General features: G+C 62.2%; 1 protein-coding gene across 1 annotated transcript in view; it reads right to left on the bottom strand.

Annotated features, from left to right (window-relative positions):
- LOC122387601 (rho GTPase-activating protein 32-like) overlaps positions 1–21,428 on the bottom strand; it is a 133,677-nt gene that overhangs the window by 4,501 nt on the left and 107,748 nt on the right. The window contains exons 6-14 of the mRNA XM_043377941.1: positions 19,608–19,826; positions 11,116–11,351; positions 6,843–6,955; positions 4,547–4,649; positions 3,350–3,574; positions 2,758–2,905; positions 1,168–1,402; positions 756–931; positions 82–204 (exon numbers count right to left, since the gene is read on the bottom strand). Coding sequence (XP_043233876.1) covers positions 82–204; positions 756–931; positions 1,168–1,402; positions 2,758–2,905; positions 3,350–3,574; positions 4,547–4,649; positions 6,843–6,955; positions 11,116–11,351; positions 19,608–19,826 — 1,578 coding nt within the window. The remainder of the gene's footprint in view (positions 1–81; positions 205–755; positions 932–1,167; positions 1,403–2,757; positions 2,906–3,349; positions 3,575–4,546; positions 4,650–6,842; positions 6,956–11,115; positions 11,352–19,607; positions 19,827–21,428) is intronic.

Genomic DNA, 21,428 nt, shown 5'->3' with positions numbered 1-21,428 from the left:
CTCATATTAGAGCATCCCCCTCCCAACCACCACCCCACCCAGCCACAGGGCCCTCGCGCACCACGCCACACCGTGCCGTACCATGGAGCCGCGCTGGCTCTCGGCGTGGCAGAGCGAGACCAGCGAGTCGGCCGATTTGACGGAGCGGAGGCGGCGCGTGCGCATCCGGCCCTGGGTCAGGTCGGACTCGGTCAGCGTCTTGTCCTGCAGCACGAGGGGGGGGGGGGGTCAGACACCGGCCCTGGGTCAGGTCGGACTCGTCAGCGTCTTGTCCTGCGGCGCGGAGGGAGCGGGGGGGGGGGGGGGGTCAGACACCGGCGCAGTTACACGGCACGTTCAGATGGTCCGATCACAAAATACATCAGACATTATCCACATTCCACGATGGATGCAGGCCAGAAATGGAGAACAAACGCAAAAGGCTTACTTAATAAAGTCACATTAGGTCTGTACGTTCCATTAATGCAGAGCCATGCGAGAAAATGGCGTTTTTACCAAAAGTTATTATGCAGAAGTGAAGATGTGGAAGCAAAAAGTTGCGTAATTGTATACAGCATATAGGCCATAAAAGTGTCCCATCCATGCATTAGCGCCACTTTTTCATTCTAACCATGAGAAGGCTCTGCGGCCTGTAAGTCAGCCCTCATTACGCTACCCACTAGCCACCAGTAGCGCTCCTCCCTCCCCGGCCCCCGGCCACCGCACCCGGCCCCGTGACCGCCGCGCCCCCGTCCCCCTCACGCCCCCGGGCCCACCGTCAGTCCGATGTCGATCGGCTCGGAGCCCTTGCGCTGGTGCGCCTTGGCCGGCCGGCCGCGGAACAGCGACTTCCAGCCGAGCGGCGACCGGCCCAGCTTCAGCGAGCCCGTCTTGCGCTGCGGCAGCTCGATGACCGTGTGGTACTTGGTGGGCAGCTGGGACGGGCCGCCGCCTGCCGCGGACAGCACGGGGCGGTCAGCGAGGCAGCAGTAGGTTCGAACTTGCACGACACGGGTAAATTTGGCAAATCCCATACAGCCTGTAGCTACGTAACTCATTGGATGCACGCAGCTCAGAGTGTTATCTTTCCAAATGCATCACCCTGACTAACAAATAGCCATAACAAGTGCACCACAACGCGCAGTTTCGTAGCCCCTGGCCGAAGCCTGCTCCCGTGCCCGCACTGACCGACTTCGATGTACTTTTGGTCGGCCTTGGCCGAGACGCCGAGCGCCCGGGAGCGCGCCTCCTCCAGACTGAGCAGCTTAGTCGGCGTGGAAATGGCCAGCGACTTGGGCCGGGAGCGTTTGGGCGTGCGCGTCTGCGGCGCCAGCTCCGGGCAGAAGGCCGGCAGCTTGTCGCTGAAGATGAGCTCGCAGTAGCGGATCAGGTACTCGACTACCACCGCCTGGATGCCCACGCCCTGCCGGTGGAACGGGGAGGTCAGCCATACCACGGTGGTACTAGGTGATCCGTCACACTGTCGACGGAACGGGGACGTCATCGAAGGCCACATCAGCATCCCACTAGAACCCTCCCATCCGCGCCGACCTCACACCCAGACTCCACCAGCAACGTCTGCGGCCATCGGCAGGGACATAGCCCACCACACATATCCGGGTGACAGCTCAGCGCACCCGGCACCAACAGTCCAGGGGGCCGCCCGCTCGGAGTGAGGACCCGGCCTCCTGACGCCGCCAGAGAGGGCCGTCCTTCACACTGTGTGTACGGTGTATATCAGCACGGCGGCCGTGCAGCCCGCCGGCCGGCCGGCGCGCGGTGGGGGCGGGGGCCGCCGGCCTTCTGCAGCGAGCGGTGGTGAGTGACGGCACTGGCCGGCGGCCACGCGCCCGGCGCTGCCGTCATTAATACTGGCGGCCGGCGGCTGTATGTCAGCCGTGAGGTCACCGCCGGCCCACACACAGATACACAGACTCGCACACAGGCAGCTCAGACCCACAGACCCACACACGGACACACGGACCCACACACAGGCAGCTCAGACACACAGACCCACACACAGACACACGGACCCACAGACCCACACACGGACACACGGACTCGCACACAGACCCACACACGGACACACGGACTCGCACACAGGCAGCTCAGACCCACACACAGACACACGGACTCGCACACAGGCAGCACAGACCCACACACAGACACACAGACTCGCACACAGGCAGCACAGACCCACACACAGACACACGGACTCGCACACAGGCAGCACAGACCCACAGGCCCACACATGGACACACGGACACACACAGAGAGGGAGCGGACACCTGGACACACACAGGCCGGACACACACAGGACGGGCCGCCTGCGCGGGAGTAACGCCACCGCCCACAGGTGCTGAGGGACATCAGTCCAGATGGTAAATGTCAGCAATGTAACTAGGATTTAGACAGCTGTTTTATCATATAGGCACTACTCTCCATGTAACTGATACATTAGTCAGTGGTTTCATATATGACATCCATGTCACTGCCCCGCGGTCGGTAGGTAGTGGTGAAATTTTGGTCGACCTGAGGACCGCGCCGCTGGTCTCGATCCGGTCCTGGTACAGACCAGCCCAGTCACCACAACCAAACGCGCCATAGCCAGGATGTGCCGGACGTCCTGTGATAGCCCGCGCTGGCCGCCCAGACCCCTTCTCCTGTGGTGTAAGGTCCGTCCCTCCCCGCCGCGGTGCGCGCGCTGTGACCCTCCCCTCCACTGTGTTGTGAGGTCCGCCTCCCCCCGCCGCGGTGCGCGCGCGCTGTGCCACTGACCTGGAGCGCCGCCACGCCGCCCACCTCCAGTTCCTTGCTCCGCACCAGGTTCGGCGCCCACACGATGGCCAGGTTCTTGGGCGTCATGCCCGTGCTGTGACCGTGAGCCGAGACTCGCGACAGGTGCCGGATCAGGTACTCCAGGGTCCTGGAACAGGTCAGGTCGGGTCAGGTTAGGGACCCACGACAGGTGCCGGATCAGGTACTCCAGAGTCCTGGAACAGGTCAGGTCAGGTCAGCCAGCTATAACGGATCGGGTCAGAGCTGCCAGGGGCGGACCCGAAGCACATCCTGACGGACCCGCGTGCATCGCAGCAGTCGGAGTACGGCGTGCGTCTTGTGTTACTCCGTGCGCTAATGAAAAACAAACAAAATAAACTTAATAAACAAATGACAATCAAACAAAGGAAACCGGAAACAAAAATGATACTTCCCTCCATGACCAGCTGAAATATCTATACTGTGCGCTAGTCAGCCGCCGGTACATCATCCCTAACCCAGCAGAGGCCACACGTTAACACCCCCGTCCTGACCCGTCCCATCCCTGACCGCCGCCCGCAGCCGCGGCGCCCGCTGTGCCAGCGCCACCGACCTGTAGTGGGGCGGCGGCAGCTGCTGCACCACGTCTCGCATCCGCAGCAGGCGCTGGTCGTCGCCGCTCTGCACGGCCGACACGAACTTGTCGTACAGCTGGTAGGTGAGCAGCGGGTTGGGCAGCTCTCGCAGGTACTGTTTGAGCAGACACGACACGCTGTGGATGTCCTGGCGCACGCTCGGGTCCGCCAGGTCCGGTACCCGGTCCTCGTCAAACGTGTTCCTGTCGACGGTCACACTGGGTCACACTGGGTCACAACGGGGTCACACGGGGAGCGGACACAGTGCGCCCGGTCAGGGGGCGAAACGACCATCCAGCGGGGAGCAAGGGCCTCCGGGACCGGCGGGTCGACTAGCCAGGTAGAACCAGTTTCGTTAAGAAGTCGCGAACCATCTGAGCTGACCCAGCCGACAGGACATGACACGTCAGTGACGGGGCCGCCGGCTGCGGAGACGGCGTCACACAGACACCCTTCACACAGGCCACCGTCACGTCACAGGCCACGGGGGTACACCCGCACAGAGCCGGCCCGCCGGACTGCAGTGTCCTGAATCGCGGGGACGGGTACATCGGTCCGGCGAGTACGTCCCGTGGGACGGGTACATCGGTCGGCCGCCGCCCCGTCCCCGCCGGATAGGAGCGGCACGCCTCCCTCGGCGGCACGCACTGGCCGCTGCACGGCCGCGGCGCCGCCGGCAGCCGGGCGCGGCGGAGCGCGCTGGTTCCCCGCGCCGAGCGGGCCAGAACATCAGACGCGGCGGCGGTCCGCCTGGCTGTCGGCGCGGGGCGCCCGGACCGGACTGACTCAGCCGGCCGCGCACTGTTTACGGCCGGTCACGCCGAGGTCCGGGCCGCCGCGGCGGCGGGTGGCACTCTGGTCAGACAGCGTGCCCGGCGGCGGTGACATCAGCGAGCTCCGGCCGGCCGGCCGGCCGGGGCGCTGGTCAGGACTGGGAGGTGTGGTAAGGATCGGGCGTCTGGTCAGGACTGGGAGGTCTGGTCTGGACCGGGGGTCTGGTCAGGACCAGGAGGTGTGGTAAGGACCAGAGTTCCGGTCAGGAGGTCTGTCGGAGTCGGGAGGTGTGGTCAGGAACCGACGGCTGCGGAGACTGCGGAGTCTCAGGTCTGAGAGGTGACATCGGCCCCTGCTCGGTTGAATCACCTGAGCCGCTGGATGTTGGAGCTGACCCTCACCTGAGCCGCTGGATGTTAGAGTTGACGCCAGATAGCCGGTAGATGCCGTCCACGATGCCGTGCGCCTCGATAAACTCGGCACAGCTGCGCAGCACCACAGGAACTGCAGGGAGACGCGCACAAACCAGATCAGACAGTGGGGCAGACGGGCATCAGACATACCAGGCAGCGAATCAGTCAGGTACCAGACAGACCTCACAGCGGGTCAGACTGGACCGCACGGTGGACAGGATAGACGGGAGGGGCGACACGCGCGCTCGGCGGCCCCGGCTGGCCTGCAGGGCAGACGGCCAGTCTCCGACGGCACACCAAACATGAAAACAAACCGGCGGTCCGTGGACAGGGTCCGAGGGGCGGGCGACACGGACAGACAGACACACGGGCGGCCGAGTCAGGAGCCGACCAACTGCAGCCGCGGCACGTGGTTGGTACAATGGCGGGCAAACAGGGGCAACGCACCCAGGGAGGAGTGGACCAGATCAGAGGCATGGACGGATCACAGCGGCAACGGTGACGCCAATGGCTGCATGACCCACTGCTGATAACACACGAAAGCGGAACTGGTGACCGCCCAGCCGCTGGCCTCCCAGTCATGCCCTCTGGCACAGACTGTGACACAGACGGGCCGGAAGTGCGGCGTCCGAGGCTGGATAAACACTCGGGGGACACCGGAAGACAACCAGCCGGCCGCGGCGGCCGGGGCCAGGCTGCGCGGCACTGGTGGCAGCTCCGTGATTCAGCTCAGGAACCGGCGAGGTCTGACGGGTGGAGGGGAGGACACAGCGTCCCCGGCACACACCGCACATACCTCGCCCATCCCCCGTCCCCCGGCACACACCACACATACCTCGCACCCCTCCCATCCCCGGCATACACCGCACTGGTCCGTGTCAGCAGCAGCGGGGCGACCAGTGAGCACACTGCACAGCACGCAAGGCCCCCTAGGTCGAACACGGCCGAACTTCCCCAACATGCGGTCGGCCACGGCCGCAGACCCTCCCGAACATGCGGTCAGTCCCCACACAGCCCTGTAATGCACATTGCACACTGCGGGCCGCATCCCAAGCGACGCCTTAGTCGAATCTGCATACGGCGAGCCCGGCCGCCCGGTGACACCGAACACGGGGCGCCACACAGCAAGGAGCGTAGGACAGGGAACACGAACCGGGGACACCGTAGGGGACGCACGATATCACACTGAAGGGCGCGGAACACACCACGACGAGCATAGGGTGGGTTCAACGCATACACACCAGTGATCTTGAAGGTGGAATGGAAACATACAACAGTGAACGGAGAACATAAGAATGCGGTAGCAACACGACTGTGACAATACAGATGAACATCAAAACTGTCATCACATTGGACTTCAGAGAGTAACATCATGAATAGTACTCAGCAGGGAGACCCACCACACGGCAGACGAGCACATAGAACACATTTATGGACTACAACCACCCACCGGCTCCTGCCCACCGCGTCCCGTCGCGCCCCTCCCAGTGCTCACTGTCGCGTCCGGCGTAGGTTCCCGCCACGCCCCTCCCAGTGCTCACTGTCGCGTCCGGCGTAGGTTCCCGTCGCGCCCCTCCCAGTGCTCACTGTCGCGTCCGGCGTAGGTTCCCGTCGCGCCCCTCCCAGTGCTCACTGTCGCGTCTGGTGTGGGTTCCAGTCGCGCCCCTACTCACTGTCGCGTCCGGCGTAGGTTCCCGTCGCGCCCCTCCCAGTGCTTACTGTCGCGTCTGGTGTGGGTTCCAGTCGCGCCCCTACTCACTGTCGCGTCCGGCGTAGGTTCCCGTCGCGCCCCTCCCAGTGCTTACTGTCGCGTCTGGTGTGGGTTCCCGTCGCGCCCCTACTCACTGTCGCGTCTGGTGCGGGTTCACGTCGCACCCCACCAGTACTTACTGTCGCGTCTGGTGTGGGTTCCCGTCGCGCCCCCAACAGCACACACTACAACACTACCACAGTGCAGCATCAAGATACAGCAGCAAGACATGTAAGTACTCAAAATCCCTCTCGGTACTGCCACTCTGGCACCCTTTCTGGCTTCCCCTTGCACTTGCTTCCACCGGACGTCACATGAGCCGGTCTAACGTAAACTTTGCTCTTGATATTGCCTCGGGCCGGAATAACATAGCCGGCATTAAAGTAAAGTAAAACGAAAGATCTGGCTAATTGCCAGCCAGTAACTTCCCCTACCCCGACCAGGGCCTCGGCCTGTCGGGAGCAAAATTCAAAAAAAAAAATACTTACTGTCGCGTCCGGCGTGGGTTCCCGTCGCGCCCCCACCAGTACTTACTGTCGCGTCCGGTGTTCATGAGGTGCTCGCCCAGGTCACAGCCGAACACCCGCTCCTTGAGGATGCCCGACTGTTTCAGCTTGCGCCGCGACGGCCGGGTCTGGATGAAGCTCCTGCAACAGGTGGCCACGTTACCGAGACCGCCGCTGAGCAGCGCCATGGCGCCGACTGACACTCAGTCACAGTCACTGCACTACCACTCCAGTCACAGCCACAGTCACTGTGACTGTCAGTCACCACTGCTGGAACTCAGTCACAGCCACAGCAGCTCCAGACCGCCGCTGATCAGCGCCACATGGCGCTCACTGCCGCTCTGTCAGTGCCACAGTCACTGCAGGGACTCGGTCACTGGTACTGCCACATCCACAGTCATCGCTGTTTCAGTCACCACCCTGCCGGGACTCGGTCACCACAGTCGCCACCGACACTGCCGCCCCTGGAGCGCCGACTGTCACTGCCACTCCAGGCCACTCGCCACTCCGCCGCCGGCCGCCGCCGCGCCGCTACTGCCCCGGACGTCGCTGCCGCCGCGGCCTCGGCCGTGCGCGTCCGACATTAGCGGGCGCTGCCGGCCGGAACGGCAGGCGGCTGGACGGACCGAGCCGACCCTCGCCGGTCACCCGTCAATGGAGTGCTGGCAGCTGCACCGAGTATCGCCTCCTCTGGTGAGCTGTTGGATGGGGGGCATCCGCCCAGTCCCCCTCGCTGCAGCTGGGAGGTAGGACAGCCTGTCCGCGCTGCCCCCCGGCCGCGCCGCCTGGCGCCGCCGCTGCGTCACCATGTGACCGTCACAGTCGGTCCGCATACATATGCCGTCACCGGCGGCGGCGGCGGCGGCGGGCCACGCACGGTGCGGGTGGGAGGGCGGCGGCGTGCAGATCGAAACATGCCGACAGGAGGCCGCGGGCTGCCGGGGAGCCCAGCGAACGGACCGAGAGACAGCGGAACGGGCGTGGCTCAGATGATCAGATATTACTAAGGTAAGCCTCCAGATGGACTCAAAGTCAGTTCATTGAACGGACACTGTCGTTACGTGTGAATATGTGAAACTGGTGAGGTCCCGTTCCTTTATATAACATCCAAAGAATCCGACATATCCAGTCTGGACAATGCATCACACCAACCGGCGACCAACAGTGAGGCAGCCAGAACAAAACTCGGCGGACCGCACCAGAGATGACAGACAGCCACCACCCGGGGCCGGGCGGGCCGGCCGACACTTCGGCGGAGCGCACCAGGAATCGACCACAGGTCGGCCATCATTAGAGGACAGCCGGGCGAGAAGGCACGGCTGTGGTTTACAGAGAACAGGGAACAAATAATTCCTTGAGCAGACAGGACGTGTGCACGGGACGGCCGCCCCCGCTCCGTGACAGATCGCCACCAGAGACAATTATTGGTCCACAGGCGACGGCGCCATTCGTACCCAACACAGGGTCACCCAGGATGATCCGGAGGTGCCCGTACCGACCCCCCCCCCCCCGCCCCCGCCGCGCCGATCGTCGACCATCGACCGGGCCAGAGTCGGCGGCGACTATCGGCGCCCGCGGCGCAGTGCGGATCACCGGGTTCGTCCGTGTAGTGCCGGGTTTATCTTCGCTGCCAGGCCGTGACCGGGACCCGGTGGCCCGCGGACAGCGGCGGGGTAACAGCCGCAGGGGAGCGCGGCACTGCGACAGCGGAGGACGGCGCGGCGGAGACAGCGTGGGTAATCCGACCGAATTACCACACAATCGGCCCACCGGGAGCACTCACACACGGAGCGGTGAATGGTCGCCGGGGGCACTGTCTCGCCGCGCTGAATACGGGGTGCACCCAGAGCAGGGCGGCGCTCCGCGTCTGTCTGTCGATACACTGTGGCCCGCAGAGGCGGCGGCCTGGGCCGGCCACTAATCCGTCTCAGCTGTCTGCGGCTCACAACAGACGCTCAGTGCCGTCCCGTCCCAGGGAGAAGGACAGCCGCTCCCTGGGAGAGCTGTCCCTCTTCTCTATCAGGGAGAGCCGCTCCACACACGCCACAGCTCTCCAATGGCCCTTCAGTCCCAGAGAGACGGCAGATCTCCAACGGCCCTTCAGTCCCAGACACAGGCAGGAGCTCTCCAATAGCCCTACAGAAGACTGACAGTCGGCGGTATCTTCCAGGACAGAGACAAGAGACACCGCCGCTCCTTCAGACGAGCGACGGGCGCAAACAGCTCTGTTCGGTCGGGAGAGAAGGAACCGGACGGCGCCGCTCCGTAGGAGGAGAGACGGACACCTCGTGATAGACGGATCGCAGATACTCCCCTACGGAGACGTCGTTTCTGACTGACGGTGCGGCCAGCTACCGGCTAATAGTGAGCTTTTTGACGTAAGAACGCAACAACATAGAGCCCGAAAGCTGTCGGCGGTTTGTCACACGACACAGCGAGCTCACCATCCACCCTCGGATGGAAGCGACACAGAACGCGTAATCCGTTCACTAAACACACTGCCATTGATACAGCCAGCCGAGCAATAAGCATGCTGTTCACTTTCCAGCCGTGCTATTCTAAAGTCGGGATCAGTGGCTGTTGCTGACCGCAGTGCTCAGTTATTTTGCCTGACATCAGACCCTGGACTCTGCAGTCGCACAGGCTGAACCGACCGACCTGACCAGTGCCCCGAGTTAGTTCACCTCGGACCAGACTCTGGACTGTGCACCGTACCCCGAGTCGGCCAGCCGACCCATTCAATCAATTCCTCTGGCGGCAGTCAAACAGCCCGTCCGGTTCCGCCCGGCAGCCGAGACTCTGTGGCGACTGAGACTGACCCGGGACCACGCCCGGCCAGTGACGTCACCGACCGCGGTCAGTGCAGGACAGACACCAGCACAGCACAGCGGCCAGCGACGTCACTGATACAGCACAGCGGCCCGTGACGTCACCGGACAGACACCGGTACAGCACAGCGGCCCGTGATGTCACAGGACAGACACCGGTACAGCAAATCAACCAGTGATGTCACCGGACAGACACCGGTACAGCACAGCGGCCCCTGAAGGCACCGGTACAGCAAATCAACCAGTGATGTCACAGGACAGACACCGGCACAGCACAGCGGGTTCAACACTCTCGGGGTACACTAGACTAGCTCATATCCATCGAGCGCGCATCGTACTTCTGCGTCATTTTGAAGGCAGTACTGCTCTAATAGCCAATCCGATTCTAATCAAAGTCCCTTGGTAAGCCGTAGTAACATATTTTGGCCTCATTTGACCATTCATCATCGAAAACAATCTGGTTCGACACGCGAGAAGGCATGTAATGTAGATTAGCAAACCGGGATCAAAATATTACATCGATCAAAACACCGAAGAAGGGACGGACGCAAAGCGTTTCAACTCGACTCGATCGGTCTTCCGATCACTGCGGATCAGGCGCCTAATTTGTGGCCAGTGGGTAGCGACGGGACTGATAACCGCAGCATTCAGCCGTCAGCGAGGTGTCACCACTTGCAAACGAGAAAAACCGCCCATTTACTGAGCGTATCACTATAGTTGTCGGAACAATGCGATCACCACATCATTCTTCTGCAAAAGTAACCGGATCTACCGAAAAAAATGAAGAAATCCTCCAAGCGTGCCGTAATATTCGTTCAGAAATACTAATCAGTCTGGTTTCAGCCAGGGGTGGAGATCTGTCAGAATTTCAGGGGATCCAGGCCGGGCAGATGGAGGCGGGCTGGATGCAGTACCATTGACTTACATAGCAGTAATTCGTTTTCAGGAGGGGGTCCTGACCCCCCCCCCGAGATCTCCACCAGAGGTTTCAGCACAAAGGCACGCTAGCTCGGCTGTTTAGAGGACATTTTTACCCCATTTGCTACTTTGTACATATAGCATTGACCAGTCTCATAGTTCATCATTGTCTCTCGCGCAGAGGTTGGCTGCAAACATTGGTATTCAACTAAGGTCCACTACAGACACAGTACAGTTATATCATCCTTCTAACAGCCTTCCAAAGGCCTTCCGTGGCACATTCAAAATAAGCTGGAGAGATTCTTCCTTTCCGTTCAGTATACACGCAAGATGTCAACACAAACAACTTCACATAAAACTAAAAACACACATCGTTCAGTGCCGCTTGTAGGCGTCCAATTTTTAATAGCAGACCTCAAACCTGAAAAAAAAAACACCCTACCAGCGCATGCAGTAACATTAATCGCAATTGCTCGCCATGTCCACTCGAGTCACGTCCTTACAAGTTTACCCATCCCCAGCACTGACCCGCGGCTCAGCGGGCGCCCGGCTCACCTGAAGAAGGCGATCAGTTTGCCGTGTTTGCGCAGCACCGGCCGGCTGGGCTGCTGCTGCAGCGTGGCCGAGCGGCGCGGCCGGGCGGCCACCTCGGCCAGCTGCGACGGCACCTTCTCACCGATCAGCTCCACACACTCGCACGGAAAGAAGCCCACCTCGAAGCCGCGCTTACCGCGCCACCAGACCGACTCGTCCGGCGGAGCCATGTCGATCACAGAGATCATGTCTCCCACCTGTGGGAGGGGGAGGGGGAGGGGGCGGGTCAGGTCAGCTCAGGCCAATCACAGAGATCATGTCTCCCACCTGCGGGAGGGGGAAGTCAGGTCAGGCCATGACAATCATCGATATCATGTCTCCCACCTGTGGAAGGCGGAGGGGGCGGGTCAGGTCACCAGGCAGATCAGTGGCACACAAAACACAACCTACGCGCCGACAGACAAAAATGAAAACGAAAACATAAGCTTAGTTCACGGGCTCTTGCATTAACGCGAATGTCCTTCCTGGCAACCTCAGTAAATGGAGTCTCCAAAATGAGCTCGTAGCTCCAATAAACGACACCACTCTGCGGCCAGACCCGCTGCTCCGGCGCCCAGGCCGCCGTTCGGGAGCAGCGAATGGCCGGCGCCATGTGGCGACCGTCGCGCCAGCTCCACCCCCTGACGCCGTGTGGGGACCGCCGGCCCAGCTACACCCTGACGCCGTGTGGGGACCGCCGGCCCGGTTACACCCTGACGCCGTGCGGGGACCGCCGGCCCGGTTACACCCTGACGCCGTGTGGGGACCGCCGGGCCAGCTACACCCTGACGCCGTGCGAGGATCGCCGGCCCAGCTACACCCTGACGCCGCGCTGCCAGCTCGCCACGGGAAAGTCAGTCAGAACGGCAGACTGGCCGTCCTGTCTGCGCAGCCTGCCACGTAAGGAGGCCAGCAGCGGGTGTTAGCGAGCCAGGACACCATAGAGCAGGGCAGGCCGGGAGCGTATTGAGATGGAGGAATGACGGACTGGACAACGACGGGAACGGAAGGCGACCAGACATCCTATTCATATTGGCTTAGTTTGTGAACTCTGCATCACCACGGACCTAAAAACGACCCAGCCAGTGAAGTAACTAGCGCCATCTCTGATTTGCTGGCGCCACAGTACTGAGAACGGAGCACTCAGCAGAACACTCAGCAGAACACTCAGCGGAGCACTGAGCTCTCAGCGGAGCACCCGGGTCTCGCGGCGGGTCGGCACGCACCGGACAGAGCCGCCAGAGACGTCTCTGTATTCATACAGACGCGCCTGTGCATCTCCTGTGCTTGGCACGACCACCGCCGTCCACCGTCCACCGCCCACCGACCCTCTGGCTGCCCCCCGCCCCCCGCCGCCCATCGACGTTCGCCGGCCGTCGATACCGACAGCCGTCGGGAGCGACGGCGGCACACAGGGCGCGGCCGGCACAATGGGCCCGGGTGGCGCGGCGGCGTGTCCGACCCACTGACGGATGCTGGCGGCGCATTGTGGCCGACTACCGGCCTGTAAGGTCGCTGATGGAGCGGCGGCCGTAATGAAGAGAGCAGCGCGCCCGGCCGCCGGCACAGCGCCGCTGCCGCACTGTTTACCCCTGGAGCAGGAAGCGGCAGCCGGGAACGACAGCACACACACACAGATCGGACAGACCGACGGCGGTGCTCAGTCTGTGGACACCGGCGAATCGATAACACAAACATGCTTCTGGCTACACTGGAGCGATCAGTAACTACTCGCTCGCTCGGCCCGCGTGGAGACAGCCGTCACAGAGCGCTCTCGAGCACAGCCCAGCCGTCAGCCGCCAGCCGCCAGTCAGATCTCACGGCTTCCTGAAATCCCCCACGGCCGCCACTGAGCCCCGTCAGTAGCTGCGACCGTCCAGTGGCAGCACAGCGGAGCCGGCCGCGGTCCGGCGGTCCGACGCACGCACAGACCGTCCATGGCCAGCGCCGCGGGACGGCCGCCGATGGAAAATAAACACTGCACCGACCGACCGCGGCGAACCTGATGAGAACGCTCCACCGGCCGCCGCTGCTGCAATAATGTTTGTGTCCGTGCGCCGTGTTGTCGCTGGCCGCCGGGGACGCCGGCGGTGCGTCGGACCGACGGGGGGCGGGGGGACGGTCCCACGCCGGGAGGGTAGACACTGAGCCGAGCCCACACAAACGGAGAGGAAACGGGAGAACGGAGTCTTCAGCCGCCCAGCAACTTCAGCCGACAGCCGACTGAAACTGAAACGGGCTGATACAAAAACCGATAAACTTTGACCAGTGATCTCTGCGGCAGTGGCAGCCGCAGCCAGGGCGCCCGTCGCCAAGCCAGCTCGGTGGGCGGCGGCGGGCCGATCGTTATGGGCGGCGCTGAGCCAACAGCCGCCGCTGCGGCATCCATCGGGACGCGTCTGAGCAGCCCATCCGCGCGGCCGGCCACGTCAGACGGCGCACCCGGCCCCACCGCCGCGCCGCCCGGGGTCTATCGGCAGACCGAGCGGGGCGCCCGGCTCTCCGCGCCGCAAACACAGGCGCCGCGCAACAGAGTCTGTCAGCCAACCATCGCTGACACTGGGCGCCTGTGATATGACACAAGCAGCGCAGCGCCGCCCGCGCACCAGCAGTCGAGCGGCGGGCCGGGCACCAAGGAGCTCTGTGCGAGCTCGTCAGGAAATGGAGCCACTGTTAGTCACAAGCAGAGGCTACAACCAGGGATGCGGAGCCGGATGCGGAGCCGGAGCCGGAGCCGGAGCCGCCGGAGCCGGCATATTTTGCCCGGAGCCGGAGCCGGAGCCGGAGCCGTCAAAAAAGGGGGCGACTCCGGCTCCTTTTCTTAAGAGGAAACAATTATAATTTGCCTAGTTCGGTTTGACAGTACATACAAGGCGTAAAACAATGTGGTATTCAAAATATCCTTGTTATACAAATACAGAAGCAACGTGAACCAATCCCATCGCCTTTTTTCTTCCACCCGTATTTAATTGATCGCATAGGGGATGTACTGAGTAGAAGCCGGAGCCGGAGCCGCCGGAGCCGGATCATTTTACTCGGAGCCGGAGCCGGAGCCGGAGCCGCCATGACATTTCACCCGGAGCCGGAGCCGGAGCCGGAGCCGATTTTTTTCTCCGGAGCCGGAGCCGGAGCCGGAGCCGTCTGAAATTTCCACGGCTCCGCATCCCTGGCTACAACCATATCGGAGCACATCATAATATGCAGTTCCGGACCCTGGGAAACCAGGGGGCCGCCAAGGACAGGGGTTCCGCAATCCGCCTCAGACCGCCGCAGCCGGATGGAACAGCGGCTCCGGCTGGCGTGAGTACGACCCAGCTGCTGCGCCGTTCCCAGAGCGGCGTACCCGGTGCGGCAGCTCACCCAGCCGGGCCGGCGCCGGTACATTGTGATGGTAATCCACCGGGAGCGCCGCCGTAACGCCGCGCCAATTTACGGCCGGTAACGAATGGCGGCAGCGCGCGCGCGCGCGCGCGCCCGCGCACAATGGCCGCCGCTCGCGCCGCGTGCGATTAATAACACTGGTCTGCGTGATTTATAAGGTCAATGGTTTCTCAACTGTTTGTAGATCAGTTTTTCACGCTGATTCCGGAAATGGAATCCGTTTTGCTCGATTAGCTCGATTTTTTTAAGATACGTTGTTTTGTCCATATGAACAAAGCCATGCTGATTGGTTTAGTATAGTTAATCCCACAGAAGCATATATATGTTTAAACTGCAAACTGACGCACCATAAGTGAATTCCGATCACAGTACACACGCACTGCTGCGACACAAATGGCCTTTTCACGGATTTCCGACTGTGTTGAGCACGTGGGACGTCCCTCTTCAAGCACCAGCAATAGTCCGCCAGAAAGTTGACGTCCCACCGACCCTCGTACCGTTTTTTCCATCACACGCATGTCTTTGTGGAAACGTTCTGCCTGCTCTTCAGTATAATCACCAGTTTTCTGGGAAATAATCGAGATGGGACCTAAAAAAGTGCAGAATGTATCAGTATGCCGGATGCCCACTCCAATGTGCATATGAATGCATCGGTGTGTAATGTATCCTTGACAGTGTGGAAACTCGAGCTAATCGAGAAAAATGGATAGCTTTTCCGAATTCGGCACACAAAACATGCATTAGATTTAGAACAGTTGATAAATATTCAATCTTGGGGGAAAATGTTTCAGTATGCCCACTTCAATATGCATATTAATACATCAGTGTGTGAGCTGTTATCCTTGACATAGTGTGAAAAGTCGAGCCAATCGAGAAAAATGGATAGCTTTTTTGGATTCAGCACACAAAAGTTGTATTATAGAACAGCTGAGAAATCTCCAACTTTGGGGAACAATGTATCAGTATGCCCACTCCAAGATGCATATTAATACATCAATGTGTGAGCTTTTATCATTGACATAGTGTGAAAACTCGAGCTAATCGAGAAAAATGGATAGCTTTTTTGAATTCAGCACACCAAACTTGTATTAGAACAGCTGAGAAATATCCAACCTAGGGGAAAATATATCAGCATGCCCACTTCAATGTGCATATTAATGCATCAGTGTGTGAACTTTTATCCTTGACATTGTTTGAAAACTCGAGCTAATCGAGAAAAATGGATGACTTTTTCAGATTCAGCACACAAAACTTGTATAAACAGCTGAGAAACCTCAGACCTTTTGAAAAAAGTCTTGAAACGCAGGCCAGTGTAATCGGCTCTGTATACAGCCGGACACGCAGATCGCGTGCATCTCTGGCGGACGTCGCCGCGACGTGCACAGGACGGACGTCGCCGCGACGTGCACAGGACGCCGGCAGCACGTCAGTGGGACGTGCCAAGGACGCCGGCAGACAGGGCAGTGCGTCGATGGGACGTGAAAGGGAAGTAGGAGGGCATGACTAAACGGGTGCTGGTCGCATAAAGCGCGTGTCTGTGGGCGGGCGAGGGGGAGGTAACACGGTAGTTCAGAGGGCGGCAGGTGCCGTCGCCGGGTGTCGTGAAAGGAGAGCACACGACAGGGTCGTCACCGCTCCATGATATAATCGGAGGCTCAGTTCAGTTTGCCATCCACGGGCGGGGTCGGGGACGGCGGGGGCAGGGGCGGGGGCGGCGGGGCGGCGCCACATGTATCGCGCCGTCGCCGCCGCCGGGCCGTTGGCGGCAGTAAGCTGGCGCCGAGCGAGGGCCAAGTGCCGGTCAAACGGCCGCCGTCCCGACTCACGGCCAGCAGAGCCGCGCGGCGGGCTGGCTGCAGCCCGGGCGGCCGGTCAGTGCACCGCGCCGGGCGGCCCCGACCGGCACTGAGGCACTGACACGACCGCGGGTCAGTACAGCAGAGTCGGCCGGCGCCTCAGACTAGTCGAACTGACCCCGACCGGACACTGACGGCCGCCCACCACAGACACATCATCAGAGAGGCGCACACACTACACACTACACTGTACACAGTGCAGCAGAGGTGACCAGGCGCCTGCGACTCGGAACGCCATCTCACCTCCGCTGGGAGCAGCGAAACGGACAGAATGCTGGTGCGCCCCGGTGTCATTTTGATATGCTGTGATTCCGAGCTCAGCGCAGCTCAGACTGAGAGGGCAAATATGTGAGTGGCCGTTCCTCGGGTCACCGCCGCACCAGACGACCTCGTCCGGCCGGGGGCGGACCTGTCGCACGTCACTGTCCGACCGAAGTGATCTGAGCGGTCAGCCGGCCGTGCCAGCCCGCTACAGGCGGCACGCTGAGACACGGCCCGGCCGGACCGGCCGCAGCCGCCGTCCGGCGTCCACCCCGGTCCGGCCCGCAGACCACGCTGCGGTTGCCGGAACCGAGCCGACCGCGGCCGAGCCGCCCCAGATGACGGTCACTCTGGCCGGCGGTCTATTTCCACACCAGCCCGGCCGTCCGACAGCACACAGAGCGGTGCGTTTGATCTCCGGTTGCCATGGCGACCAGTCGGCGACAGGCCGTCTGGTCGGGACAGATGAAAAACGCTCCCAGCTGTGACCCAACCAGGCTCGGTCTCGGGGCGTCTGTGGTCTGCTTTTCATTCAAGAACAAGCTGGGAAATTTGAACATGCAAGGTTTGAAATTTTTGACACAATATGCTTGGACAAACAGTTCTGCGCGTAAATAAATCATACAGCTAACCACGACCCCAGCGAGGCCCAAAGGTGGCCCACGAGCTGCGTCATTCGTCTGCATCATTTCGGGCGGCTATTTCAGCGACGAGCTGCGCCGTCACCGGACCGCCGCCCCGTCCCCGTCTAACGAGCCGAGCCGTCACATTAAACGCGCGCCGAAAAATGAGTCTCGCACAATCCGTCATGCGGTGCCGGGAGCGCGGGCCGGCGGCCGCCGAGCCGTCGTCACACGACTAACAAGGCGGCAGTATTAATGACCAGTCGAGGACGGACGAGCCGGCTCCGTCAGGACGGAGACGGGAGAGGAGCGGCAGCAAACGAGAGAAGACCGGACAGCACAGGAGAGGACGGGCCGACAGTGAAGGTCGGGACGCGGACCAGTGGTGTGCAGAGGTCGCCGGTGACGGATACGTGTCCAGGAGAGGACGGGCCGACGGTGAAGGTCAGGACACCTACCCGCCAGCGGTGTGCGCGGCCACAGAGGTCGCCGGTGACGGAGCCGTGTCGGAGGTCGGCCGACGCCGACGGCGTCACGCACAATTCGTCTCGACTGTCAGACTGAGCCGCCGTAGGTGCCAGCCGCCCGGACACCCGGAGCCGAGGAGAGAGGACACGACAGCCGCCCGGACACCCCGAACAGAGGACGGCATGACCGGCGGGTGCGGGGCCGCCATCGAGGTCAGCACCTACCCAGAGAGACCGGAGCATCACCGGCGCCGTTCGTTCGCGACCTGCAGTGTCACTAACACCGAGTCCGGTCTGAGCCGGGGGCTGGCCGGGACGCGTGCCGTGCCGGTCCGGTCCGGTCCGGTCCGTGTCGGCTCGGCCCGGTCGCGCCGCCGTCTCCGGTCCGTCTCCCCCGGACAGGTGCCAGTGGCTCCCTCCGCCCCTCCCTCCCTCCCTCCCTCCGCAGACACAGGTAGAGGGTGGCGCGGCCGCTCCGGACCGCCGGCCGCCGGAGAAAGGACGGCCCCGCTGCCCAGTCGCTACTCCCCGGAAATGGGTCAGTTCGGTGGTGGAATGGACCGCCCGCTGGCCCCGCCCCCGGTCCGGGTAACCGGGGTTCGTGGGAGTCACCGAGCACCAAGGGCCGGACAAATGGCACCCGTGGCACCTGGCGCCGTGCGCGGATACAGGGGTACAGGGCGGGGCACCTGGTGTCGGTCCATGTGCCGAACCACCTGGGGAATCAGAGCAGAAATACCCTCAAGCTGTTTGGCATACGCAGAGCTAATCTGATATTTACGATAGGGCCGTTTAGGATGAACAGACGGGCTGCGATCGCCCACTGGGCCTCGGACTCGGACTCAGACTCGGAGCCAGTCACCGCTAGAACGTCAGAGCCACAGAGACTCGAACGACCACCACCCCGCACCCGGTCCGCCGTCCCCGACACCCCGACACCCCTCTAACGGCGCCCTTCTGCCGGCAAACCGAGCAGAAACGGCACCACGCCCGGAACCGGGCGAAGGTCGCCAGACGCCGGAACTCGCCCGTCCCCTCCCTGTCCAACGGCGCGGGGTGGGGGGGGGGGGGGGTGGGGAGTGATTCGGCACGCGCCGACCAGAGAGGGGTTCTACAGAGGGGAGATGTGGAGTGATTTAACAGGAGTCCACCTGGCCAACTACCACGAGCAGGAGGGTGCAGTGCCGGTGTAGCGAGAGTCGGACAATGTCGCCTGCCACGGAGTCAGTGCCATGTCAGCTGTCATGCCACGCCTGCCACGGGTCAGCTGTCACGAGTGACACACCGTCACCCTCACACCAGGCAGAGGATATGACAGTCTCTCCGCGCTGGCGACCGATCTCAGCCGGCAGGCCCGCAGCGCCCCGTTCATGCCCCACCCGGCTCGGGGACGCACCGCTATCTGCCGCCCCGTCCCACTGATACAGCAGCGATAACAGCCCTCGAATGGGTCCCGGGAGACCGGCGGTACCTCAGCTGAATGGTGTGAAATCGGACACCCCAGGTGTTCTAAACGACGTGAGGGCACACGCAGAACAGACGCGCACATCCCTTTACATTCCCAGGCGTGCCTTTTATCTATGAAACAGCCGCTTTCCGCCATAGGCCTATGTGTCTCTGATGCATCTACCAACCAAGCATCTGGAGACGACACCCCAAGCATATGCTCGAGTATGCATTTTATCATACAGTTCCGAAGATTCAGTGCCGTAGAAAGACAATCAAATTTCTGAGCCAACCCACCAGGCACTGCTCCGAGTTCACCGAGCCCGCACCACCTGACAAGTGACAGCTCCCTCCCCGTCCCGCCGACACTCCCGGGCCCCCACCCCCCCGCTCACCTCCTCCCCGTCCTGCCGACACTCTTCGGCCCCGCCGCCGCTCACCTCCAGGCTGATTTCGTCGCTGGCCTGTGCCACGTAGCGTTTCCCGACGAGCGCGGCGGCCACGGCCGGCGTGTTGATGTCCGAGTCGTCGGCCACCAGCAGCCGGTTGCCGCGGTTGTCGAGCTCGAACCAGTTAAGGATCGGCGCGCAGTTGATGAGCGGGCCGGCGATCTGAGAGAACCGCTGCAGGTAGTCGGCCACCAGCGCCTCGACCGCCTCCTGGGAACACAGGACAGCAGTCCGGTCAGGTCAGGTCACGTCAGGTTTGGTAACACAGCTGACATCATCTCCATCGAATCTTGAGAACTCCGGGCACCAGTGCGGTCGGGCGCCAGGGACAGCAGACTGGCGCCAGTCTCTCCGTCCGTCCTGATCCGTCCCGCCTGGCGTGGCACTGTCCACTGACTCCGCCAGGCGACTGGTCACTAACAGAGGTGACACCCGATCACCCCGCCAGTCTCCGACACTCGCCACACATCCCTCAGTCATTACCATCAGCCCCTGTGGCGTCACTGGAAGCAGAAAACGGCGCAGGGTCCAGCACATCTCATCCATCCAGTCAGAGGTGCCGCTCCGAGTCCCAGAAACTCCGGTGGAAGATACGAGCCGGTACATCTCGTTAAGCTGCGAGTGAGACGTCATTCGCCGGCCACGAGAGCACCGGAGCCGGTAGCACGTCGGGGATGTTCCCGCTGGAATAATTTCAGCGCCGGGATAGTTCGCCCGGGCTGGCAGCCAGTCGCCGCCCGGGCGGGCCCGGCTCCCGTGCGGAGCACCGAGGTCGTGCGAGCAGTGGCGTGCGGGCGAGCCTCGATGGCGTGATCCCACCAAAGCCGCACTCTAGCCACACAGAGCCCGCCTAATTCCTCCGCAAATAAACGCATTACGGCCGGATTGTGCGGCCGAACGCTGAGTTAATCACGGACCGATATATCGGATGGGGCCGTGCCGCCGCCCACCGCTCGGCACGGCAGCGGGCCCGCCGCCGGTAGCACGGCAGCCGGCACCGCACGGCCGCCGCCACTTCCTATTTACCGGCGCCGTCCGCCGCAGCCGCGCCGTCTATCGTCCCAGCCGCGCCGCCGCTGTCGCCGCAACAGGCGCGCCGACAGCCGCGTCGGTAGGGGATCGTATCACCACGTTTCTCCCGCCGCCCGCTGCCCGCACCTGCGTCGAGGGCAGGTGCGAGTCGAGGGAGGAAGCGGACCTCGGGTCGATCACTGACCTCAGGTGGTGGGGAGCACTGACCAGAGACAGGGGGGGGGGGGGGGGCGGACCCAGCTCTCACCACCGACCGGAGGCAGGTATTGATGACAGACACCCCAGCGACGCCGGCCGGGCGATATCAAGCCCAAGAAACTGCGGCGTTACCACGGACACGGTGCTGTTACTTTGGAGACGCTCAGTTACTGCCGCGGCTGACGGCCCGGCCCGGCTGCGGATCGCGCCAGCCCGACGCGGCGCTGTCGTACGGCTCCGGCTGCGGATCGCGCCAGCCCGACGCGGCGCTGTCGTACGGCTCCGGTGTTCGGGGAATGGAGCCCACCCGGCCTGATCCGGCGCCGGTCGTCACCAGAGCCCACGGCGCACCTGAACCGACCCACTGCACTGGCTCGGAGCCGGACCTGCCGCCCGATACCGTACAGGGTGTCCCATAAGTTCCTTCTCACCTAAATTTTTCTTTTAGAGGCTCTCTTATTTAAAGCCACGCTTAATTCATTTTGTAACTGAGCTTTTGGGGTTGCCATGGCAACTGTGAATGTGCTCCACGGTAAATAATTCGTCTAGACAAAATATTTTTTGCCAGAGAGTTCACTTCCT

This window comes from Amphibalanus amphitrite, unplaced genomic scaffold (genome assembly GCF_019059575.1).
Source record: "Amphibalanus amphitrite isolate SeventyFive unplaced genomic scaffold, NRLGWU_Aamphi_draft 000291F_arrow, whole genome shotgun sequence".
Taxonomy (NCBI): Eukaryota; Metazoa; Arthropoda; class Thecostraca; order Balanomorpha; family Balanidae; genus Amphibalanus; species Amphibalanus amphitrite.
The sequence above is the reverse complement of the archived record's forward strand: the minus strand, read 5'-3'. Positions and strand labels throughout refer to the sequence as shown.